The 24,300-nt window shown below is 54.0% G+C and overlaps 8 protein-coding genes and 2 non-coding genes across 10 annotated transcripts, besides 4 other annotated features; 4 read left to right on the top strand and 6 right to left on the bottom strand.

Moving 5' to 3' along the window:
• Nucleotides 1-264: 264 nt before the first annotated feature.
• CYME_CML049C (glutamate dehydrogenase) lies at nt 265-2,313 on the bottom strand (the record flags this gene model as incomplete). The annotated part of the gene is made up of 1 exon (XM_005536653.1): nt 265-2,313. The coding sequence occupies one exon, from the start codon at nt 2,311-2,313 to the stop codon at nt 265-267; it is 2,049 nt and encodes a 682-aa protein (XP_005536710.1).
• Nucleotides 2,051-3,764: a sequence feature (possible transcribed region).
• A 2,573-nt stretch (nt 3,765-6,337) lies between these two features.
• CYME_CML047C (similar to mRNA-binding protein) lies at nt 6,338-7,627 on the bottom strand (the record flags this gene model as incomplete). The annotated part of the gene is made up of 1 exon (XM_005536652.1): nt 6,338-7,627. One exon carries the CDS (start codon nt 7,625-7,627, stop codon nt 6,338-6,340), a length of 1,290 nt encoding a protein of 429 aa, XP_005536709.1.
• Nucleotides 7,628-8,358: 731 nt separating this feature from the next.
• Nucleotides 8,359-8,949, top strand: CYME_CML046C (hypothetical protein, conserved; the record flags this gene model as incomplete). The annotated part of the gene is made up of 1 exon (XM_005536651.1): nt 8,359-8,949. One exon carries the CDS (start codon nt 8,359-8,361, stop codon nt 8,947-8,949), a length of 591 nt encoding a protein of 196 aa, XP_005536708.1.
• On the bottom strand, nt 8,393-10,468 carry CYME_CML045T. The gene has a single exon (XR_002461405.1). It is a non-coding gene; the product is annotated as a hypothetical transcript (transcript).
• Nucleotides 9,482-11,250: a sequence feature (possible transcribed region).
• Nucleotides 11,251-11,746: 496 nt separating this feature from the next.
• CYME_CML043C (hypothetical protein, conserved) lies at nt 11,747-13,807 on the bottom strand (the record flags this gene model as incomplete). The annotated part of the gene is made up of 1 exon (XM_005536650.1): nt 11,747-13,807. One exon carries the CDS (start codon nt 13,805-13,807, stop codon nt 11,747-11,749), a length of 2,061 nt encoding a protein of 686 aa, XP_005536707.1.
• A 202-nt stretch (nt 13,808-14,009) lies between these two features.
• Nucleotides 14,010-14,336, top strand: CYME_CML042C (ubiquitin-like protein Rub1; the record flags this gene model as incomplete). The annotated part of the gene is made up of 1 exon (XM_005536649.1): nt 14,010-14,336. One exon carries the CDS (start codon nt 14,010-14,012, stop codon nt 14,334-14,336), a length of 327 nt encoding a protein of 108 aa, XP_005536706.1.
• A 2,147-nt stretch (nt 14,337-16,483) lies between these two features.
• Nucleotides 16,484-17,856: a sequence feature (possible transcribed region).
• Nucleotides 17,857-18,229: 373 nt separating this feature from the next.
• CYME_CML040C (uroporphyrinogen III synthase) lies at nt 18,230-19,129 on the bottom strand (the record flags this gene model as incomplete). Its single annotated transcript, XM_005536648.1, has 1 exon — nt 18,230-19,129. The coding sequence occupies one exon, from the start codon at nt 19,127-19,129 to the stop codon at nt 18,230-18,232; it is 900 nt and encodes a 299-aa protein (XP_005536705.1).
• Nucleotides 19,130-19,431: 302 nt separating this feature from the next.
• Nucleotides 19,432-21,382: a sequence feature (possible transcribed region).
• On the bottom strand, nt 21,369-21,498 carry CYME_CML038R. The gene has a single exon (XR_002461404.1). It is a non-coding gene; the product is annotated as a 5S ribosomal RNA (ribosomal RNA).
• An 843-nt stretch (nt 21,499-22,341) lies between these two features.
• Nucleotides 22,342-23,169, top strand: CYME_CML037C (6-phosphogluconate dehydrogenase; the record flags this gene model as incomplete). The annotated part of the gene is made up of 1 exon (XM_005536647.1): nt 22,342-23,169. One exon carries the CDS (start codon nt 22,342-22,344, stop codon nt 23,167-23,169), a length of 828 nt encoding a protein of 275 aa, XP_005536704.1.
• On the top strand, nt 22,862-24,049 carry CYME_CML036C (6-phosphogluconate dehydrogenase; the record flags this gene model as incomplete). The annotated part of the gene is made up of 1 exon (XM_005536646.1): nt 22,862-24,049. The coding sequence occupies one exon, from the start codon at nt 22,862-22,864 to the stop codon at nt 24,047-24,049; it is 1,188 nt and encodes a 395-aa protein (XP_005536703.1).
• Between the last annotated feature and the right edge of the window lie 251 nt (nt 24,050-24,300).

Raw genomic sequence — 24,300 nt, 5'->3', positions numbered from 1 at the left:
AATAGGCGAATGCGGCTCGCATGGTGCTCTGATTCGAATTCGCAGCGTTGCTTTCTCTCTCGCGCGCGGGTTAGCCAGGCCACTCGCGGATGCACGCAGCACATCGATGAACATGAGCGTGTGTTGCCCCCATACGAGAAGATTGCGTATGCACCGTGTGCTGAAAATACGTCTATCTCCATATCCAGAACAGAGCCTTGTTTAAGACTTCTTCGAAATATTTGAGGAAAATTTCATCCGTAGCGTACGTTTTCTGGATTGAAACTAATTTCGCCGTAAACAAATTCTCGGTTTGAGCCACGTTTTTACGATTACTAAGAAATTTACGGGAAAATTCCAGAGGTAGCATACTGATTCCGGGTTGCAATCATCCGTTCCCACATTGGTTAGTTTTGTTCTGTGCACTTGGCTTGACTGCCACCAGCTCCTAAGCTGCCGATCGCTTTGAAACATCTGCGGGGCACAGCAGAGGAGCCGCGTTCTCCACCAACTTACATCTAAAGCGATCTTGCGTATGGCATTGCAGTACGCTGCGAGTCGCAGATCGCAGTTCATTTCTCTTGCCGTATTCCAAGTCTCTTCGACAGCAGCACATATGGTGTCTTCGAGCCCACTTCGAACAAGTGTAGCCTCGTCGGCACCAGCCTCGAGCTCCTTGAGGTCGCGCTCTTCCAGCTTCATGCCATGCCGTTCCAACACGTTCGCGATCGCTCGCATGGATTTTTCCTCTACGCGGCGCGTCATTCTCCCGAAACGAAGATGACCAAGATTTTTCACCCACTCAAAGTAGGAGACTGTTACGCCTCCGGCGTTCAGAAGCAAATCGGGAATGATGAGCGGGCAGTCGACACCCAGTTTGCGACTCGTTTTGAAATAGCGATCTGCTGCATAGGTGACAGGACCGTTGGCCGCTTCCGCAATGACGGCCGCCTGGATCCGCGATGCATTTCCGCCATGGATGACGCTTTCCAATGCCGCGGGAATGAGAATATCGCATTCGAGTTCAAGCGCCTGGCAAGGATCCCCCGGAACGTACTCCACCTGGCCCTGGCCAACGTTCAGAGGACCCTCGTAGCCGCGCAAGTGGCCGTGCATCGCGAAATGTCGCTTCACGTCAGTCGGATCGAGGCCATTCGGCGATCGGGAGACGAGGAATCCGTCACGCTCTGCGATCGCCACGATTCGGGCACGGCCTAGCTCGCACATGAAACGCGAGCTCCAGTACCCGACGTTTCCCAGACCCTGGACCACGACATCTTTTCCCTCAATTCCTGGTCCTTTCCGGATACCGTATCGTTCGACCACATCTGTGCGGGCGAGGAACTCACGGATTCCGAAGAAAACACCGAGGCCCGTGGCGTTATCGCGGCCGCGGATTCCGCCCAAGTTTATTGGCTTCCCGGTGACGCAGGCAATACGATCAATATCATTCGGATTGAATGCCTCGTAGGTGTCCTTCATCCAGCCCATTTCCCTCGGCCCGGTTCCATAGTCGGGCGCTGGAACGTCGACCGCGGGCCCAATTGCGTTGCGCTTGATAAGTTCCACTGTGAAGCGACGCGTGATGCGCTCCAGTTCCATGTCATCGTATTTGGTTCGATCGATGACGACGCCGCCTTTGGCGCCACCGAACGGAACATCTACCGTTGCGCACTTGAAAGTCATTAACGCAGCCAGCGCCTTCACCTCATCTTCCGACACGCGCACGTCATACCGAATTCCGCCTTTTGTAGGCAAACGATGATGCGAGTGCTGGGCTCGATACCCTCTGATCAGTTCAATCTGTCCGTTTGTGCGTAGAATAGGAAACGTGAACTCAAGCAGGTTGTTGCATTCCTTGATATGTCCCAAGAGGGCCGGCGATACCGTGGTAAGCTTCGCGGCTTCATCGAAAAACAAGTCCACAGACTCCAGAAAAGTCAACTCGCGCGTCGGTGTCTTTGGCAGTGGAGCCGCCGCTGTCTCGCTCAGCAGTGCATCCAGAGCAGCGGCGGCTGCTTTCGCTGCCGAAGCCGGCGGGTCGTTCGCTACCGACAGCGGCTGTTTCGTTGGAGACGGCGGCGCGTTCAACGCGTCATAGTGTACGTTGAGGGCGTGCGGAAACTCTAGCGATGTTTCGTCGTCACTTGGTTGTTTGACTCCCGTTTCTTTGTCAGTATCACTACTAAAGCGACGAATTGTACCGCGTGAACCTTCGCGAGAGATCTGCGGCGCTGCAGCGCTCGACTTGGCGAGGTATGCCCCGGCCGGAAACCTGGTACCCGTTGTAGACAGCACCCCAAACAAACGGTTTCCGGTCACGATGGACCACATCGTTCGGCGATGCTCAGGGAAACGCTTCCAGTCTACTGTATAAAGGAAAGCGAATTTCGGAATACCTGTATCAGGAAGACCTTTTTGTTTTCGTTTTGTTTGTCTCGCAGGTATCCAGTATCAGAAATGTGTGCGTTGTATTGGACAGCCGTGGAGGAGAGGCTTTCAGCTGCCACTGGGAGCTTGAACAATACGGTCTAAAGTGTACAAGTCAGTTCTGCTACCGGAAGCAGGTGGATGAACCACGCCTGTCGAATACTACATCTTGAGCGTCTTGCATCGGAAACAGAACGTATCTATCTATATCAACAAGAATTTCTTCTTGCCCATGAATTCCATTGCATATATTCTATTAGAAACGCTAGCAAAAAATCACAGGTTGTGAAAATTCTGCACCTTTGATACGAATGGTAATGAGGAGCGGCGGATAGACAAAGAACCCACGATTCTCTTGGAGGCCGTCGATGTTCACGAACATCCCATCAGTTTTGTTGTGAACCAGGAACGTGCATCGTAGGAGGAATGAGTTTCCGTCCCACTCAATAAGACTTCTTTTGGGTGAATCGTAAACCTGCATGTATGCTTTCATGCATGGTTAACCATAAGTCGAAGGTAGGAGTAATCGAAAAGGATGACAAGATCAGACCAGGAAATGATTCAGCTGTGCGGCGGCCCGGAAAAATCGCGAGACGGACGAGGTCGCTCGACGATTCATCCTTTGCGGAAATGATTGATGACTTCCCCTTCCCATGTTTCTCTATCCTCTTGCAGCACAAGGTTACTGCCCATCATTGATAAGCGGTCAAGGGGTTCGCCGCTGTGATTGGTGTTAAGCTGCGCTTCGAACCAACCTATGGTGCATGGTCAAGTCGTGCGCAAGACGCCTTCGTTGTCGTCAAAAGCGACTTTTTCGCGGGCTGATCAATAGATAGCTGGTTCAAATCATTTGCGCCGAAGCTATTTGACAGATCGGTTCTCAACAAGTAGTTCTCTAACTTCACTAGACAATGATAGTTGCGCTGCTCCTCTGCTCGTGCGCAGGATCGAGCAGAAAAGCGCATTCCATCCGTGGGCGTGCTCGCCACGGAGGAGGAGACGAAAAGTACTTTCGCAATAGATGACTGTTCCATACGCAGCAAAGGCGACCTCTAATCTTACCGTCTACCCAGTGCCTGTGCATCCCCTGGAAAAAACTGATATAGAGCCTAGCGACAAAAAGAATGCGACGCCAAGGGTAAACAAGAAAGCGAACCAAAGGGAAGGAGAAGGAATCACCACAAAATAGAGAGAAGCATCGTCCTGCAAATAGCCCGGACTGGGACAGAAGAGAGTAATCTTCGTCCACGAGAGACTAGTTTGAATACACTTTAATGGTCATCTGAAAAAATTCATCAACGGGGAGCATATTCGACAGTATACAATGGAGGCGACCATTCGGAATCGAGTAAATTCTCATTCTATAACGGATCACATAGCTTCCTTCGCCCTGACGTATCCAGGAAAGCAACTGTTCGAAAGCGCTGTGTACACAGGGCGGGCAATGTCCAGATTCTCCCGATACTTTTCGAATAAAAATTCATTCGACAGCACAAGTGATACTCCGTCCAGCAGATGCATTACAGCCTGAGCGCAGGATTCGGGACTTGTACATCCGCGTCCCCGACTTCTCTGACACGCCGGCGACCGGAGCACCTTCATCGCAGGTGCCGAAAGGTATCAGACCAACCGCAAACATCAAATGCGAGTCAGTATCAAGCGCTCCGCGAGAAATACCTTGAGGCTGTTCTAGCCTCGCTTGCCCCGAAAATTGGGGACTGTATTAAAATATTCGTGGTGTGTCCATGATGGCAAATGGAGAGCTTGAGGCGGATGCGCTTGTGTCGGTAGCGAGTCCAGAAGCGATGTCGCACCGAGAACGAGACGGGCTGTAGAGCGTCCAAGCTCATGGAGTTGCTCTCGGCCTGGGAGCAATGGACGTCACATCCAATGCATGGACGGAACGTGATGAGTTCCTCGCTTTCAGTTTACGCTACGTGGTTTCCCTGACCAGAACTCTCCAATGCAAAGCAGAATTTCTCCTCGGATCTGAGCACGCCCTCTGCTTCCAAAAGCTCCTACTGGATGTGACCCCTGTGTGTCAAGCCATATTCCGTAATCGTAGCTACCTGTTTACTCTGTGTTACCACCTACTCAGTGGTCTGCGGGCAGTCGTTGCGAGCAACCACGAAACATTCGTACGAATTCGCCAGCATCACTGGCGGAGCTCGTTCAATGTTCCACATTTGAAGCGAAGCAATGAACAGAAGTGAACAGATACCATGAAGAGTGTCGAGATATCAATATGCATGCACTTTCTGACACCCAGGGCTGAGTCGCGCATCGATTTCCATTTTCAACAGTTCAAGTTTCGTGAGGCGAAGGGCTATGTGGTGCGCGTGGATCCACGTTTGAAGAATCTCACTTCTGTGCCCGCATATGCGAGTCAAGAAGACAGAGTCAATGACCTGAATGGGAAATACATGAGGTTACCCAGTTTCTCAAAGGCTCAGTATCATTGAGAATCGGGTACGATGGACGCCAGGCGGCACACAGGCAAATGGAGTGACGGCATCATGATGCATTGCGACGCTGTGTGCAATGTATCGAGCGGCGTGGGATACTTTTGAGGTCCCACGGAGAGAGAATATGAACCTCCAAATAGCTGACGGGAATGATCGTCGATAGGCGTGCATGACTCCGCACCTGACTCGCCAACAGTTTCGATTCCACGGACGCAAAATCGTGCATTCACGAACTAGCTCAGTGAGTTGGAATATGTGGGAAATGACCGATAAGCTGCGTTGTTTGGTTGTAGCCGACAACTGTTAAAGTGCGTGAATGCTTCGATCAACATCTGGCAATGTTTTTTGTACATGGAGAATCCAGCGGCTTTCCGTCGATCGAGCTTTCGAGGAAATCGTTCCATAGTCAAGTTGGGCTCTGCGCTGAAATCCCGAGGATTTCCGATGAGTACAAACTGCTAGCCATGAGAAGAGGTCGTGTATCCTTGGTTGCGTCTATGCACGATTGCGGCGCAGCGATCCAGCAAGGCTGCAACGCCCTATGCAAATGCCTAGAAGATTTTCCTGAAGATTTCATGAACAATAACAGTATTCCATTGTTCGAAACTACTGAGCATATCTTTACGTCTGTGAACACTATCTACCAACTAGTTTCGATCTCGTGCGTCGCTGGCAGGAGCACACCCGCGTCGTCGTTTCCAAATGTGCGCACACCGCCTCGGTGGCGGCATCGTACCAGCCAGAGCTCACGGAATCGAGTACTTTCCAGACCCGAAGACCGCTTTATTTAAAAGCACCATAATCTCCCTCTTGCGTGTCTAATTCTCATCTTCAGCGTTTCGCGCCATCTGGTCATTCGCACCAGCATGCCTTGTGGTTCGCACAAACTTGTGCAATGTGCATGCACCTCGACGGATCCGATGGAACACAGAGCGAATCGTACGCATGGCGAACAAAGCAGATGCGCGAACGGTCCCGAACTCCAGCCAGCGTTGGCAGTTCCAGTTGGAGCCCTTGATGCGTGCGGCTTTGGGGCTTGCCGAGACACACACACACACACACACACACGATGTGGATCACACCTGCATTCTCGGTCGTCGCTAAGAATGCAATGAGTCCACGAACAACGTTGCCTCCGTAGAATACGCAGTCTTCGGCGTCCTTCATTGGAAAGATAATCTTGCCGGTTTGGGAGCGTGCATACGATGCATGAGTAAGCGCGGTGCTCGTTGTTTCCATCATGAGATTGCTGTGTCGACTACAAGCCTCGCATAGATCGGTGCAACGCATCCTTTCGCGTGTGCCGCCGGATTCGCGGATCTCATACGGCTCGGTGACCCCGGTGAATTACATGTCATAGATATTTGGATACGGCAGCCGCCTCGCACGAAATCCTCGTCTGCCCGGAATCATGCCGCTTCGCTTAGAATTCCTTTTCTAAAACCCCATTAGGGTCTTCGCCCTTACTTCGCTGCGGCCGCTTTCGCAGCTGCTCCCACACTGCGCGCGATTCGATCATCGTTGGTTAAATCGACGCGACGCTCGTGCAGTCCGAGTTCAAGATACTCCTCGTACATTTCCTGCAGATCATTTTGCAGCGTGCGGTCGTGACGCGGCTGCCAAGCGAGCAAACGCATCGCTTTGCCAGGATCTGCGATAAATGGATACGAAACCCGGAACGGTAGACCTGTTGCCTCCTTGGGGTCAATGCCAAGCTTCACCGGATCGTAATAGATGATCTCCGGTTTCGACTTGTCGCCGTGAACGACGCGGTGACACATCTCTGCGAGTCCCTTGAGCGTCACATACCGCGGCGACACTGCGTTGAATACTTGGCCAGACACCTCGTCCGGTCGCGCTAGTACAGCACAAGCAAGCATGCTGGCAACATCCTCAGCATGCGTCAGACTGACAAATGCATTGCCTTTTCCGGGTAAAGGTATGGGTCGTTTCCTCGTGATTCGGTCGAGGAAGAAATTTGTATAGTCAAGTTTCGCCGCGTGTTTGCCAATGATATACATCGGACGAAAGGCTGCAAATGGGATCACACTGTCCCGCAAAAAACGTGATTCCACCTGCGCCTGACCCGCGCTTTGCCTCACCTGGTCTGTCTCGATGAATGGCGCGTAGTCACCCGGCTCGTAGATGCCGCAGGAGCTCACGTAGAGATACCGTTCCGCGTTGAGTCCCATGGCAAATTTATGCAGCAGAAGGGCCTCATCCAACGTCTGCGATCGATTATCTATGAAGGCTGCGATTGGTCCCGCCGATGGGCGGCGTGTCTGGACCATATTCATGAGTATCGAGGGATCGTCGGCGTCACCGAACGAGATATGGAAAGACGCTGCGTGGGGTTCCGCTTCGCGAAGACCCAAGAGGGCGCTGTTCGGCTGCTTGGAGCGGTATTTGTCTTCTTGGCCCGCCACAAGCAGATACACTTCTAAATCAAGAGATAACAGCTGCCGCGCGAGGTAGAGACCGATGGAGGCGTGTCCACCCGACGGAGGATTCACGATTATCGCTGCGCTCCGGCACTGGAGGCCCTGGATTCCATGACGCTGCCCCATGCTCCTCAGCGCTTGCCGTCGACCAAGTGGATGTGCCCCCGAGAACTCAGATGCACGAGCTCCAACAAGCGGAAACCCGGCGAACGCGTGCAAGCGCCGGGTTCGCAGCGAGCTCGCCCGTGAATTAGCCACCGAGCTGCGCTGCATCTTGGTGCCGGAGAAGCCGATCGAAATTGCGAAAGCCATGTCAAGTTTGCGTATCACTCGGTGCTAAGTTTCTACAAAAAGTCTCTTTTCAAGCTCAGGTTTCCTCGAACCTGTTTGTTCAAGCAAACGATGCACGGCTCACAGCACCTGAGCTGCAAACCTGGAATCCGCAATATTGCGTTGGCACGCGACGAGCGTTCATGGCGACGGCTCGGCACGCCGGCATCGGCGCCACCTGGGCAGTGGACAACGTTCCGGCCTCAGCGGATGTATCGCATGCCGCAGGCGGTATGCCGTTCTCGATGCACCTGCATCGATGCGAATGACTAGATTCCATTCGATGCGGGATTGCAGTTGCCATCTACGCCGATATCGGAATGAGACAGATGTAGCGCTTTCCCTGAAATCGGGCATCCACGTGCTAAAGTTTGGGTATCTTCCGATTGACATGAACCGTAGCCCTTGCACGCATGCGCTGCAAGGGCTACGGTTCATGTCAATCGGAAGATACCCAAACTTTAGCGCTTGCGCGGAGATAGTCTAGTGGAGACGTTCGACTCTCTTCTGACATGGGCATAAGATACCCGATTCGCGGTCACCTCAATCGCCACCGATAGACATACAAGTGCTCCGCTCGGTCTCGCGCACGTCGACAAGGATGCACAGCCTCGACACACGCGTGCGATGTGCGATCCACAGGCTGCAAGCGCGCCGGTGAGCGCTCCAAGCGAGCGAACCTTGGTTTGGACCTGTGTCCGCTGTTCGCTTCCATGGGCAGAAAGCGGCGTCTCGAGAGCGGCTTTACGAGAGTTTTGAATCCAAAGGATGAGCGGATTATTCAGAAGGAAAAATCTAAAGAAAAGCTGGCACCACTTGTTCAGCGACCTCGCGATGAGGAGCGCCTGGGCGCAGTGCCTCCAGAGCTGTTCTTTCAGTACAACACGGCGCTCGGGCCACCCTTTCGAGTGCTTATCGACACAAACTTCATCAATTTTTCTATTCAGAACCGAATCGATCTTCAAAAGGGTCTAATGGATTGCCTGTTTGCCCCCGCGAAAGCTTGTGTGACGGACTGTGTTGTTGCAGAACTCGAGAAGCTCGGACGCAAGTACCGCGTAGCACTGCGTATTGTCAGAGACGCTTCGCTGGTGCAGCGCCTCAAGTGCACACACAAAGGGACTTATGCAGATGATTGCATAGTTGAGCGGGTTATGGCCCATCGTGTATTCATCGTCGCCACCTGCGATCGGGATTTGCGGCGACGGTTGCGGAAAATTCCCGGTGTGCCTATTATGTACATCGCGCAGCACAAGTACACCGTGGAACGAATGCCGGATGCGTTTATGGCCCCGCGGGTGTAATGCGCAAACGTAACCCCGAGCGAATACGTTTTCGTGGCATGCGACTCTCCGGTTCATTGCAGTCGGCAGAGTCGTGGTGAAGCGGAATAGCTTCCAACAGGGATTTCGTGAGCATTTTCGCCTTAGCTTAGCAGAATGCGCCACGATTTGGGACAAGAACTTTGGGACATGGCGCCTTCAACCCGTATGGAACGCATGCGTCGGGGATATCGATCCTGGACTGCCCCTGGCCTTCTCGGGGAACTTGTGAAATCGCGTTACGTTCGCAGAGGCCCAGGTGGAGAGGCGGGGCACTATATCGTGTTGAGCACACTCGCCTGCAGGTCTGCGAAGCGCTCACATGTTGCAATGAACGCGTTTCCTCTGCGACCTCGCTTCGAGTTGTACTAGTGACATGATACTTGCTGACACGGCCTACGGAGAAACCGCCTCTAATGTCGCGTTTCACTAGGGCACGAATCGCTGCGTGAGACGCTGGACTCGCAGATAAACATGGCATCTGTAAATTCCAAAGCAGTATTTGAGTCTCCGCAGATTTCATCAGGACGTCCGCTTTGGAATGTCTGCGTACATTCCGAGCGATCAAAGAGTCCTGCCCCATATCATTTTCAGCATTCCATGAAATACGATTCGAGCTCTTCATGGCTCTCTGGGGAAAAAATCAAAGCGTATCGGTTTCAGCGGATACCCGACGCGGATACAAGTCCATCGTGAGCACAGACGCTCCGTCTGAAGCGGCTTACGTACACGACGTCAAATGTGCAAGAAAGATATTGTTCCAGAACAGGTCGCATTCGTCTTGAGCAGGAGCTTTTGTTTTAAAGCATCTTGTACAGTATCTCGGTTGGTCCAATATGCAGCGAGTGTCCAGCGTTGCTTGCTATGGTGGCGCGAACAAGTCCGAACCCGCTCTCCCTCACTCGCACCAACTTCACCTCTACCACAACTCCGTGATCGACTACAGCTGCGGGGAGGTCTCGCGGCCACTTGAAGCCACTGATTCGAGCCACGACGCTCGTTCCGGAGACGCGCTGCGAGCTCGCGTGGAGCAGAGCGAGCCCACTTTGCCCCATGGCCTCGAGAATAAAAGCACCGACCGACGCAACAGGAAAATCCCCCGGAATTGGGGCAACGCTCTGGGCAACGAGATGATTTCGGGGCTCTAGACGAAGAATTTTCGCGAGCACTCTCCACGGCGGCCGCTGAAAGAGCAGCCCATCTACATCCCTCAGCACAGTTCGCACGTCTGAGGCGTGCATAGAGTCAGCTCTGGAGCCAACGCCTCGCCTTGCCGAGGCCTGCTTCCGCTGACCGGCGGTCGGGCAGCCCTAGACGCCCGCGAGCGAATCCCTAGAAGCGTAAACGCTCTAGGCAGCTTTCAAAACTACCAGAGGCGCAAGCGCCCCAGTGGCTCCACGTTTACTCGAGAAGACTGTCGCGTTTCCGTTGCAGCAGGCGCTGAAAATGCCAGCCAAAAGCATTGATGGTAGAAGCCCTCCCCCCAAAACAATGAATTCCTGAGCACAGAGACGAGTATGAATCAACGATGATTTTCGCTGGTTGCGGCGGAACTTTGTCGTTCCTGTGAGAAAAAAAGCAAATATGGAATCGTCGGTGTCTAACGACGTGCCCAAAGTTGCGCTGATGTGGCGAAAACAATGGAGGTTACCATCGGCAATCCTTGACCTAAGGTCTACGCATGCGTCTGTTTGGATAGCGCTTTTCATTGGCCAGGCTGTCCACGGGGTGCATCCGTGTTTCGTGCGCTCATGGAGTAGCACCGCATGCTACGGACTTTTCCGTCAGAGGCGGAATGATCCTCGATGGTATCCTGTCAATTGCGGAGGCTGTTAAAAGCTGGACGGTCTTCTCTGGGTACAGACGCCGAATGCGATGCTCTATCACTCGTGCGCAAGCTGTCTCTCCAGTATATCTGCTTGCATGCTGCCCCAGTAACTGCCGATATACCATTTAGAATCACATGAACACCCGTGCTCGAAGAGCACTGAATCCCTTCTGCATTCGAGCCCAGAGCGCGGGGTTGCGAACCGCGCCACAGATACCCGACCTGCTCGCTCATGAGACGACGTGCGATGCACGCTCATTCCGAGCGAAAGCTTACTCGTCTGTGTGCGTTAAGACGGCCATCGCCACCTCCAGACGGCACGCACACCGACTGGAATCGGCATAAGTTAGCGCACACCACGCTGGCTCCCTCGAGTGTCTCAGACTCCAACAGGACCGATCACTATTCTCCAAATAAACCGTTTCAGAGGCTCATGACCAAGTCATGAGCGGCGCTAGAATTGTAGCCCCAACCGAGGTGCTTTCTGGGGACGTGCAGGATACGCAACGCCAAGCAGATCACTTGCCTTCTCCGCACGATAAGCGCGCAATCGTCCTCTTCTGTGCTTGGTCACCAGCAATGTCGGGTGCGTATGCAGAACCTGCGGTGCGAGCGCCTTCGAATAGCGATTTGTCTGCAGCCAATCTTGACAAGTACGGGCATCCATTCGCGCATGAAGCTTCAAGACAGCGACATTCAGCAAGCTTAAAACGAGTCGTCTCGAACGTTTGCTGCTGGGCCTACGTAACGAAATGCCGTGCGGGGTCGTCATTCGCCCGTTGGAGCCACGCATTGTCCCAAGCTAGGGCACAAACTGCGATCGCGTCGACGCTTCAGCAATACCCTCGGCACTTTACAGACACTTTCGCAAGACACTTCACGCGCGCGCACAGGCAGACTAGTCTCGAGTGCTGGTACCAACAACGCCCCCAAAGCCCGGCTTCCTGGTTTTCAAGCAGCCTCCCGTCCGGCTACATATGCTTCCAGAGAACGCACTTCTTGTGCTGTTGCACCATTAATTAAAAAGTGGCCGGCCCAACGATCACGGATTAGGGTTCGTGCCAGCTCCAGGTCGCCCACATGACTCGTAACCTCTAGAAAGCGAGCGTAGAAGCGGCCATCTATTGGTGCCCCTAGAGGCCGCAAACGATTCCATACTTGAGACAGGAATCGAAACTGCTTTTGCTGGTCGACGAGACAGACACAAGTCAAATCTTGAAAAGTCTGCTCGTTCACGCCTGGACTCTTCTCGATAAGTTCATCGAGTGCCGATAGCGCGAGATCGTCTCGACCACTAAGCATCGCTGCTTCTATGAGCGCGTTATAGACCTCGGTTCGAACAGTGTAATACTTGGTCTTCACCAGTGAAAAAATCTGATAAGCGCTGTCAACATCTGCTCGCAGACCATTCGCTCGAATAAGCAGCGTGTATATGACCTGATCGGGCACAAAAGACGGATCCTCGCGCATCACTCGAAGAAAGACGCTGAGCGCAAGCGCCGGCTCTCGTGCCTGCAGACAAGCGCTCATCTGCGCTGAAACGGTTCGAACGTTCTCATGAACCCCATCATTACGCATTTCCTTCGCGAGGCGCAGGGCACTCCAGAGGCGACCACTATCACCGTAACCGCTGATCATCATCGAATAGATTTGCAAAGGCAACGGCCGTGGCATGCGTTCTACGATTTTCTCTGCCAGATCAAAGCGGCCGGCTTGTATGCAAACCTTCACAAGCTGCGTATTGGTGTAGCCATCCGGCATGGTACCATGCTGTCGCATTGTATCCGCGAGCTTAAGCGCCTTTTTCCAATCATTTGCTCGCACATAGCCTTCGAGAAGACAGTTGAAGAGGTGACTGTCCGGCTCCAGGCGTTTCTTGTACAATATATCGTTCAAAACTTCCTCTGCTTTTTCGAGCTTGTTAGCGGTCACGTAGCCTTTGACTAAAGTGGTATAGGTCACAAGCGACGGCGCGCAGCCCGCTGCACGCATCTGGTCAAGTACCAGCTGCATTGCCTCCACGCGACCGCGCCTCGCATGAGACTTGAGGAGGATGTTATAGCTGACTTCATTCGGTGCAATGCCCTGAGCATCAACCATCTCCCCGAACACTTGATGAGCTTTGTCAACGTCCCCAGCGGCCACGCATGCATTCATTACCGCATTATAGGTGCGTAGCGACGGGCACAATGCCAGGTTGTCGCTCTGCTCCTCGTTGTTTAATGTTCGGCACCGAGCTTGCAGCTCGTTGAGTATTTCGACAGCCTTGTCGGCCTGACGAAGGCGACCGTATGCCACAATCAGCGTCGTGTAGCATTCGATATTCGGAGAGCCCAAAACCAAAGGCTCCAGTTCATGGAAAATGCGAATTGCAACATCCGGCTTCTTCCGCCTAATGCATGCCATCATTAGGGTATTCAGCTGGCCGTTCTCAATCGGAGTTTGCGCCTCTCGCAGCGCACGAATATCTCTCCAAAGACGCTTGTAGTCGCCCGTTTCACGGAATTCGACCAAAGCGTCTTCGTAGCTGACTGCGTGTGTATCGGGATCGCCCAGGGTGGCGGCCCCCTCCACAGGCGCCACTGGGGCATCGGATTCCGCGAGCTTCGACACCCTGCCCCTGTGAGATATCCCATGCTCTGAACACGCTCGCAACGTTTTAGCATGCAGCTGAGTCACTTCTAAAAACAATCTATTATCAGTTACGTTACTGAAAGTTAGAAACGCTCGTTCAGAAACAGAAAGTCTCTGGCGTACGTCACTATGCGCGTACCGAACTCCCTGTCCGTACAAGATGCTGAAGGTGTAACAGCGAGACTTCACGTTTATCGTCGTTTGTCGTCGTTCGTTGCCTAGCTCTTTCTTCGACAATAAACGGAATAATGCTTGCGATGGTACAGTAATAAAGGAGCTTTCGAGGCCACGAACTTGGTGGTGACTCGGTTCGTGGCACTTGCAGGCCGCCTCCATCACAAGGTCAGAGGATGCTGAACTTGACAATTCCTTTCGCATTGCTAATTCATTTTATCAGCTCCAGAGTGCTGTCGCACGTCAGACCTCTTTCTGCTTCCAGTAAACAGACACAATCAAACAAGGACCCGTGACAAGGTGTACAGCGTGAATCCGCGACTCCTTTCACCTTTGCAGCTCCAAATGAAGTTGCGAAGTATGGCGCGGAAAAGGCGCGCGCTGTGGACGACGCCCCCACCACCCCATGCTGGCTGGGACAGCGTGCAGGCCACCGCATCAATATCCTGGAAAACTGTTCTGTTTCCAGCTACGAAGCGAACCCAGCGAAACGATGCTGGTTAAAGTCAAGACTTTAACAGGCAAGGAGGTCGAGTTAGATATTGAACCGCATGACCCTATACAGAGGATCAAGGAGCGCATAGAGGAAAAGGAAGGCATACCGCCGCAGCAGCAACGATTGATCTTTGGAGGAAAACAGCTCGCCGACGATCGTTCCGCAAGAGAGTATAACATAGAGGGAGGCTCGGTCCTTCATCTGGTTCTGGCGCTCCGTGGCGGTCACGTTTGCTAGGCTCGTCAGCTGATCGCTTTTGTGGAACCTACTTGACAGGGATTCGATGAGTAACCGTTGGTTTCACGGAGTAACCCGAGTTGCCGCAGCACAATGCAGCAACGCGTCCTTCAGTCGTCGCTGGCGGAAGACGCGAGCGTATGCCTGTAAGTCTTGGTCCTAGGATATTGGCAAAAGGTTTCAAGGCACCAGCTCTGTGTGACATCTAATGTTTGGAAAACGGGCAGGTGGCACTCGTCCGACATAGAACCTGGCGCACGATGGCTCGAAGTAAGGTCTGCCTGTGGCAGGAGTTGACGTTCAGTGGTATTGAATGATGGAACACCATTATTGCTCAGGAATTGCCCAGAGAAATCGTTGCTGTTGTGTATAGAAGGTGCTCTAGCATTGGTGGATCGCCCGGCCGTGCGCTACCACTGCACTACCCGAGGCAAGTCTTTCTCCGTTCCTCTCCTGGCAACTGGTTTTTTTGGTTAGATACCTTCAGTGTTTCAGCACAATGCGTACGCTGAGTACGAAACCATTTTCTCGAGAAATCGCTTGACTCAAAGCCGCTGGACGCTTGGGAAGCACGATACATTACCGGTTGCTGATCAGGGCATGCGAGTCTGGTTGCAAAAAGTTCTTGCGCGCATGGTTACAGGTTGATTTACAACATAGCAAGCCATTCGCTTTCCTATTCCTTGCCATATGACTTTTGCTTAGCTTTCTGGAAACCATCTAGCGCGTCGCTCTGTATTGCAGTTTCCTTTTCTCTGGCATTTTCCGACGTGCACCTGTGCTCGTGGTGCATGAATGTCGCCGTCAACGCATTGATGGGAATCCTACAGCATCGATTCCTGCACTCGCTGTATGCTTCCGTCGCGGGGTCGCCGGAATACAGCGACCGCACGCTACAGCACGTCTAGCGCCATAGGCTACCATCAAACGACGCAGCTTATCGGTCATTTCCGTCTCCAACTGACCAAACAAGTTGTCGAATGCACGCTTATTGCATTTGTACATCCGAGACCGTTTGCAACCTCAGCGCAGTCTCATGCACGCCCATCAAAGATCGTTTCTGTGTGCCAGTCAGGCGCTCATTTTCTCTCTGAACGAAGCGTACAAAGTATCTCTCCCCGACTGATGCGGTGCTCCGAAAGTCGAGCTGCGTCCTGGCCCAGACATTTCATTCGCTGATATCCCTTCTGAAGTCCATCATGCCTGGTTCTTGTTGCTATCCAGCTCGGGGAAAGTTGAGCAGCTTCATCAGCTTTATGCTTAGGCAGCAGGCACTAGCCTTGTGATTCAAAGCTTTGACGACGGCCATGGATTTCTTCTATTCGAGATTTCCGCCCGTTACATGCCTCTCTTTTCAACTACTGTAAACGGATAAGAATGCATCTCGTTGCTCGATTCGGGCATAGTTCTACAAAATTGCATGCAGATCGATATTCCATCGGTCTCCATAGAACCTGTAAACCTCTCTGTGTTCCCTTCCTGTAAACCAGAAAAATTGAACGAGCACCCTGTGTGCTCTTCTTGACACCGGCTGAGTGCTCGTATTTGCTCACAGGCACCAGCCACGGCTCACTGAGGACGCCATTTGGTACCGAACAGAAGCGCCCACGGTTATCTAATGGTCCTGATGCCACGTACAGGGACCATGTCGAAAAGCAGCTCGAGACGGGCGGGGCATTCGGGTTCCATGAGGAAGTCTGCTTTGCACTGCAGGGCTGCGTTCATGAAAACCATGTAGCGAAGTATACATGCAAAGAAGACATCGTGTATCGTCCATCCGTTGAATACGACGTGCATTGCTCCGAGGCCGAGGGTAACATCCTGAGCTTGGACCATATGAAGAGAGCCTCGTTTTCGTGGAACTGTTGCTTCTGAACTCGGTAACAACGCATGCACTCCCGCGAAGCCCTATTCGTCATTTGCCTCCATAGACGCCCGAAGAATGCGTTGGATCAGTCACCATCTTTCTGGTTCAGTGAGGTATGGGTACTTCATTCACAGGTTGCGCATCATGAGGCGCTCGACAGCGACCCGCATACGGTTTTCGTTTTGGCGGTTCGTTTGATACTCCCTGGCGCCGGCGCTGTCTCGATGTTCCCGTCGTCGACGTCGTGCGGCGACGTGTCAAAATCTATTGGAAAGCGTTCGTGCTCTTCACTGAGTATACACTCTCGTCTTACTGCATCTTATGCCCGGGGACACAGTTATGTTGTCGCGCGAAAGGTTCGATTGAAAAATCTTATAGTAATATGGACAGCTGGCAGCCCTGTGTCCAGAACTCGTGCGAACAGTTTCTTAACGAGCTGTTTAAAGGCGAGGTAAGCTAGGCGAGGCTTTCTCGAGTACGGATCGACGCAATCCCCAATGACGCCCTGCATGTTGCGTTTCTGAGACCTTGGCCCCGTTGACGTGTTTTACTAGGAGCGCTTTGACAAGTTTCCAGACTGGTATTTCTGCTCCGACTCGTTCTACTTACTGTACATGCACGTTTCCTTTGGAAGGATCTTTCTTTTCTACGTCCGGCGGTCTCTTCTCCTTCTCGTGTACGGTCTAGGATTGCATGAAGATGGCCGCTATACGCCATTCCATTTTCCCTCAGGATTCTGACGCATCATACTGATGATTTGACCGAGATTCCTTTTCAGTATGTCTGTCTACTACTCATTGAGTACCTTTTCGTTACCGTCTCCATTGCGCGACCCCCATGGCCTGAATCTCATCTTTCCGCTCTCATCCGTGCACGAGCTGAGGAGGAGCGGATGGATTCAGGGCTGATGAACGTAGAGACCGACTTATCGAAGAAATTCCGTGTCAGAAGCGCGAAGGACTCTGCTATTTATCAATACGCGTCGAATGACTTTTGGCAACAGAGACGATACGCTCAAAGAGAGCTGGGCAGGGAAAACTGGCCGACACGGAGAGCATCTCAATATTCCTTTCAGCTTCGTACTCCACAGCTGTATTTGAGCAATCGAATGCGACGTGGTTTACAAGCAAGGCAGAGGAATGCGGAACGGAGGAGCCACATCGTGCGTCCACGAAGTATGCGCTGCTGAAGGATCCTATCTGTTCAGCGATTCGCAGGCGATCATATGACTGAATCGCCGCTAGGCGGGATGTTGTTGTTCTGCTCGCCTGTCTCTTCTTTACGAACAGCCGTTCGCCTCGCTTAGCGTACCCATATACTGGTCTACAGTTTTCCACGAGTGAAATCTCATCGAGTGCGACGAACACCCTTCCCTCTTGATCTAAGTGCTCGCATTTCAGCGCGAAATCGATGTGTGTTGTTTAACGCGCAAAGGTCTCCTAAACAAGTGTGCATTTTCTTTGTCCACCGGTGTCTCGTCATCAAAGCACATATCAATGATAGGGAAACTTCGGAAGCTATGGATTCTTTCGAAGTGTTTCCAAGGGAACGCATGGAGTGGGATGGATTGACTAGAGGATCGTCTTGTCGTCGACATAGTTTGATCCGTACTGTTTTGGGCGCATGATGTTCCGCATAAACACAAAGACAAAGTTCGTCCATCCCCCTGCTAAAAAATAGCATTGTCCACGCGTACGAGTCAGGTCTTTCTTCGCAATCTCGCAGTGACTTCAAAAACATATTCCACAACCTTTCTCCAATCTGCAGAACACATCCCTTTTGCTGAATACGCGGTAGAGAACAAAAAAATAAAAAGGCCGTGCCTATACACGTATTCTAGAATGCGCTGCTCTGAGAATAACGCGCATCCAGATCATCTGCTTGCGTCGGAAAACCATACACGCCAACCGGTCAGTGTGCGCGCCATCCATCGTACCTTGCATGACTTTTCATGTGCCAAGGTTGCACGCTATCCAACGGTTGATGCTCGCAGTCCGACCGGCGTCGTGGCGCACTACGCGGAACTTTATCCTCGAGTCTCAGTGCGCTTCTGTTCAAATACTCGCACGAGCGTATCCACCCAGGCCTCTAAACCCGGATCAGACGGTGCGTACACCTCGCTGAATCCGACCTCTTTCGCTGCATCTGCTGAGGTCTTTCCGATGCACACAGCTGGCTGCTTGGTTCCAACCCGCTGGGCCCAAACCTTTACAGCTGAAGGCGAAGCCAATGTGACAAGGTCGACACTGTTTCGTGCAGTGTCAATGTCCTCTGTTGTCCATTTCGCCTCGATGGTATCGTACATATCTATGCGAATGAATTCTACCGCGGGAACTCGCGAGCGGAGACGTTTCTCAATTTCATCGCTCGCGCTCGCAGAGGTCGGATACAGAATACGCACCTTGGGCAACTTCTCAACGGGTAACTCGTCGCCTAAACATGCACCAATCGCACGCGATGGTATGAAGTTCGCTTGCAAGGAATATTTCAAAAGCGCCGTATTCGTAGCTGCACCCACAGACGCTATCGGTGGCAGCCGTTGAAGTCCACGCTCCTGTGCAGACCGGACGACCTGGGCGAAAACTTCAGCCGCGGTCGGTGACGTTATGAGAATCCAGTCTATGGAATCGGCGTCGGATGCCAGCAGCTGAACGATGCGGTCTGCATCTGTCCGAACCTTATGAGCGATGCACGGCAGCTCGTATATGCGAGCTTCTGGGAGCCGGCGCCGCACAAGCGTCGCAAGTTTAGAGTTCTTCCCTCGTTCCCTAGTGAGCGCAATACCCAGCGTTGCTCCCAAAGAATCTATGCTTCCAAGGGACGAAACTCTCCTCCTGTTTGCTCCACAGGTCAGCGAGCGACTCTTCCCCAGAGGGAACGCTCCACGTCCGATTACCAAGCACGGGCTCGAAGCCCACAGAAACATTGTTTGCTGGATAGTTTAGCTCTGTGTTACGGTGTTGGGCAAATCTTTTCGGCCGCGGCTTGCGCGCAGACGAGATCCGCCAACTCTAGTGCGATCCTGAAGCTTCAGAGCTGCTTGGGGTGCAAGGGCAAGAGATTTTGCTTTCGCCAACAGGTACCCGCACCTTATAGCGATGTTTCCCGGGAATTGATGGAGCCAACCAGGAAGTGCGCGTTCTTGCTCACGTTATGGAGTAGGTTGTAGCAAAAACGTTGCTCATTGCGAGCTAGCCTGGTCAACTACGATTCTGAAAGAGCGGAGGATGTTACTTTATACTCTGCAGACTGCGCTGCACAGGCCGAGTCATTTTTTGTAAAAGCCCTAATTCCCCAGGGACATGTTAATGAATTGTATGAAATCTTAAAGTGGAGGTTTCGCACTCTCTGGGTCCGTTTATACACCCATCTCAGACCACAATAGAACGGGTTCAAAAACCTAACTCGGGTGTACACTGGCAGGTTTGGGTCCTTTCCCGCTTTCATCAATGCCAGCCATTGCGAGCTTTTCATGCAGCTGCTTCCTTTTCCTCCCTCTTGGCCTCGGCTTTTAATACGCTGGTCTCTCCTCTTCCGCCAGCTCTGTTGTCAGCGGCCGAGGGTTGTTGATGGCAGCTTTGGGGTCCCGTTTTCGCTGTTTAAGGTCTTTGTCAAGGCATTTCATGTGCACGCAAAAGGTGCGATCTACGGATCACTTGGCGTTTACACGCTCTTTTAATCCAGACTCGATGTGTCCTGTGGAAGAGTGATTCGTGGCTGTTGTCGAGTGTTCCCATCTGTCTACCGATCCTTCGCCTCAGGACGCTGCCCTGTGGCGGGTGAACGCTTGCTTTACCGCTCGGTAGATGCCTTCGACGGGCACCAGAGGCTCTGCACCATGCGATTCTCTGTTTCCAGGCCAGGTCTCGTACCCGAAGATCATCGGCTTCTTCTGAGCGATCCTCCAAGACGATTGTTATATTCGCTGTACGACCAAACGCACGCTATTCGATTCTACAGAGGGTTTGTGGAACTCGATTCTGTTCATGATGAAACAAGTACCAGATGGAGGATCTAGGCCGGATAGGAGACCGGGAAATTTCGATTCGTCGACACTCCTTCCGCGCAAAGCAGAGACGTCTCGCCGTTGGAAGCGATCGTTGCAAGGACAAGAGCCCGAGGCCAATACCCATTTCCATGCAAAAATAAGAAACAGAAGTCACCGGAAGCGTATCCCTTGAGAGGTATCACACGGTTGTTGTATACAATTTCATCGATGACCGGAAAGAAAGGACGATTCCTCGCCCGAACGAAATCAACTATTGACGTGTGAGGTTCCGTGAGGTTTCGACATGATTTCGTGAACAATGTGTCGGGGTATTACTTTTATGGCCCTTTCTCATCGATCCAACGGTAAGAATTGCTACGCGCACAAGTTGACGAGATACGGAAAGATCGCAACGTAAAAGAGTTCGGGATTTGGGCTTGCTACAAGTAAAGCATGGAGAGCAGCGGAGCCATGGACGCACGGAATGGATAATGAAAACGATTATTTTAGGAGCCCTTTGTCCGTAGCGTGGCGAAGCATCTTGATATAGCTTCCGTAACGAACAATAGAGAGAGGGATCGAACAAGTCGTTTTGAAAAGACGACCCAGACTCCAGGAAAGCCGTGTAAATCAGTACGCAAGCATTCCTGCGCTTGGAATGTCGAAGCTATATATCGAATCCAAAAGTGGAAAGGCAGAAACCGAACGACCAATTCAGTGTTTCATTCCAATCTGACACTACCATAGGGAAGAATGCGTGTCGAGCACCATGAATACGTACGGCACCCGAGTTTGCGTGCATGTGACGCACCGGAACGTGACGCGCTAGTTTGTCTGCAATACGCGTTCGGGGCGACAGCCCCTGCCCTGCCGCCCTTTTTAGCATTCATGGTGTAGCGCGGGTGCGTACTCCCTCTGGGTGCTACGGGGTTCGTCGTGCGGGGGCGATCGCACCTCCTCCAGAATATCGGCAGGTGTTGCGGTCCGTAGCGCTGCAAGATCGCTCTATGCAACCAGGCCTCCGCAGTTACCCACTCGTTATCGTCGTCGATCTGGACCACCGGTTGCAAGTGTATTCCGGAGCAAGCCGGCCTCACAGTGCTTCCCCGCCAGACTACCCGGCTCGCGTCTGCTGCTGCGCGCTTTAGAACAGGTCAGCGCGACGTGGTGGCAAAAGCGAACTAGCGTCACTCCCGTTTCCCGTGCGATCCCTCATCACAGTACTCAGAGAGCCCAATGCTGCTTAACTTCGCGATTCGAGATGGGACGCGGTGTTTCCAGCTATGGTTTGAACGCAAGTGATGATTGAGGTTCCATATTCATATATATACCCGTGCGCATTCGATCCGCCTGCGTTGCTGCGGCGACGGCCGCCAGCGCAGGATAGCGCTTGACGGTGCGTCGCGCGCTGTGCGTAGCGCTGCGGCCTCGTGGCGGCTGTCTGCGATCCGTTGCGTACTCGTGCTGGAGCTGCAGTTGCGAGCTACTGAGCGAGCCGCTCATTCGTCGCTGACTGCGGCTGTTTGTGGACCGAGTACGTTGCGTTGCTTGCTGCTGCTGCTGCTGCTGCTGCTGCTGCTGCTGCTGTTATTGTCGGTGGTATTCGTGCTACTGCGAGAACTCGTGACGCGGACTGCATCGATCTGCAGCACCCCCGTGCATCGCGGATCGGTTTTGTTTTTCGCTGTGCTCAGCTTTTGAGCGTGCGTGTTGTCGTAGTGACCGTGAGAGACTTGAGCGAGCACCAGACGTCAAGTTGCCGAGTGCTCGCGCCGGGGCACAGGATCGGCAGCTGAGGAGTCCCGGAAGCAGCACCAGACGGCCAGTCGCTGCGCGCTGCCCCGTCTAGAGCGCGGCAGACCGAGGAGGCGCACCCGGTGAACAGGCCGGCCGCCCTCGGTCACGCAAACCACCTGTGGATCGTCTCAAGGATGGCGACGACAGCGGGCACTCGCCGGAGTCCCAGTGGCGGTGCGCTGTGCTGGGCCGCTGCACCTGTCGCTGCGGTGCGCTTCGGACGCTGGGCGCCTCCGCGTGCGCACTCCTGGACACCCAGACGTACGTACCCGACATGGAGCCTGAGCTTGGTCCGAAGCGCTCGCTGGTGCCTGCTCCGAGGCCGCCGCGCACAAGCATGTGGTGCTGCCGTCATGTCTGCGACGGAGGGCTCGTCTCCGTCGAGTGCTGTCCGGGAAAGCGCGTCGTCACATCCTGCAGGTCGCGCAATATCGGACGCGGGTGTCATTGGCCTTGCGGTCATGGGTCAGAACTTTGCACTGAACCTAGCGTCGCACGGCTGGCGAGTCTCTGTGTACAATCGAACGTATGCGCGGACGGCGGAGACTGTTGAGCGGGCGCAGCGGGAGCTCGCGGCAGATGACACGACAGCCAGCGGGAGCGTTACCGGCTTTGCGGACCTGCGGTCGTTTGCGCTTTCGCTGAAGCGTCCGCGGCGGGTATTCCTGCTGGTGAAGGCGGGGAGCGCAGTCGACGCAACCGTCGAGGCGCTGGCTGAGGTTCTGGAGCCGGGCGACATCATCGTGGACGGCGGCAACGAGTGGTACGAGAATACGGAGCGACGTGCTGCGTCTGTCGCGGCACGCGGCCTCCTGTACGTAGGCATGGGCTGTAAGCGGTGGCGAGGAGGGTGCGCGCTACGGGCCTTCCCTGATGCCGGGCGGTTCACGGGAGGCGTACCAGCAGCTTGCGCCGCTGCTGGAGCAGGTTGCGGCGCAGGTACCCGGCTCTGGGCCGTGCGTTACCTACATTGGGCCGGGCGGCTCGGGGAACTATGTGAAGATGGTGCACAACGGGATCGAGTACGGCGATATGCAGCTGATCGGCGAGGCATACGACCTGCTTCGGGGTGCCGTTGGCTTGGATGCGATGGCGGCTGCGGAAGTATTTGCCTCGTGGAACGCGGGCGCCCTGCAAAGCTTCCTCGTGGAGATTACCGCGCGCATTCTACGCGTGCCTGACACGTCTTCGTCGGCAGCGTCGGCGCCAGCGCTCGTAGACCAAATCCTCGACCGGAGTGAGAGCAAGGGCACTGGCCTGTGGACGATGACGGAGGCACTGCGGCGGGGCGTGGCGGTGCCGACCATCGCTGCCGCGCTCGACGGGCGCTTCCTCTCAGCGCGGAAGGACGAGCGCGAGCGTGCGTCGCGGGTGCTCCGCGGACCCGAGCGGCTCTCGGGTACGGGGCACGCCTCCGAGTTGGCGGCCGCCGGTGCCTCACCCGGAGCCGCTGGCGCTGTAGCTGAAACTGGACCGGACACAGCTCCCGAGCGTGTCGCCGCCCTAGCGTCTGGCTCTGTACGAGCGTCGGCGTCGACGTCGCGTTCGGATGCATCGGCGGAGCGAGCGTTGATCGCTGCTATTGAGGACGCACTCTTCTGCAGCAAGCTCTGTAGCTACGCGCAGGGTCTCAGTCTGCTGCATCGAGCGAGCTGCGAGCAGGGCTGGTCGCTGGATCTCGGGGAGCTTGCGCGCATCTGGAAGGGCGGCTGCATTATTCGGGCACAGCTGCTTGAGCGGATCGAGGGCGCTTTTCGACGAGACCCCAGCCTGCCGAATCTGCTGCTGGACGCTGACCTGGCTGCGGAGATTGGACGTCGCCACGAGAGCTGGAGGCGTGTTGTCGGGCTGGCGGCATCGCTGGGTGTGCCGGCGCCGGCGCTGACCGCGAGCCTTTCGTACTACGACACGTATCGACAGGCGGTGCTGCGCTCAAGCCAGCTGGTTCAGGCCCAGCGGGATTGCTTCGGCTCGCACGGCTACGAGCGTCTGGACGATCCGGGGCGGCGGTGGCACACGCGCTGGCTCAGCGGTGGCGACTCGGCGGGGGTCTCGAGCTAGGGCCTTGGGCGGGACGCAGGTCTGTGTGTATGATCTGGATGTGTGTACGTCCAGTTTTCCTGGTTGCCGCCCAGAGTATCTGCGAAATGTTTGCTTGCATGGATCTTTCGGGTGGTGTACTGTAAATGCTCCTGGTTGCTCGCCGAAATCCATGCTTTATAGGTGTGCATTTGCATCTCTCCGTCAGTGCATTCTGACTAGGCCAGCTCACTGCCAGAGTCCAATGTCGCACACGTGTCCGTAGGCGTGTC

The sequence above is a fragment of the Cyanidioschyzon merolae genome, chromosome 12 (assembly GCF_000091205.1).
Source record: "Cyanidioschyzon merolae strain 10D DNA, chromosome 12, complete genome".
In the NCBI taxonomy this organism is placed as follows: Eukaryota; Rhodophyta; class Bangiophyceae; order Cyanidiales; family Cyanidiaceae; genus Cyanidioschyzon; species Cyanidioschyzon merolae.
This window is presented reverse-complemented; position numbering and strand designations above follow the sequence as displayed.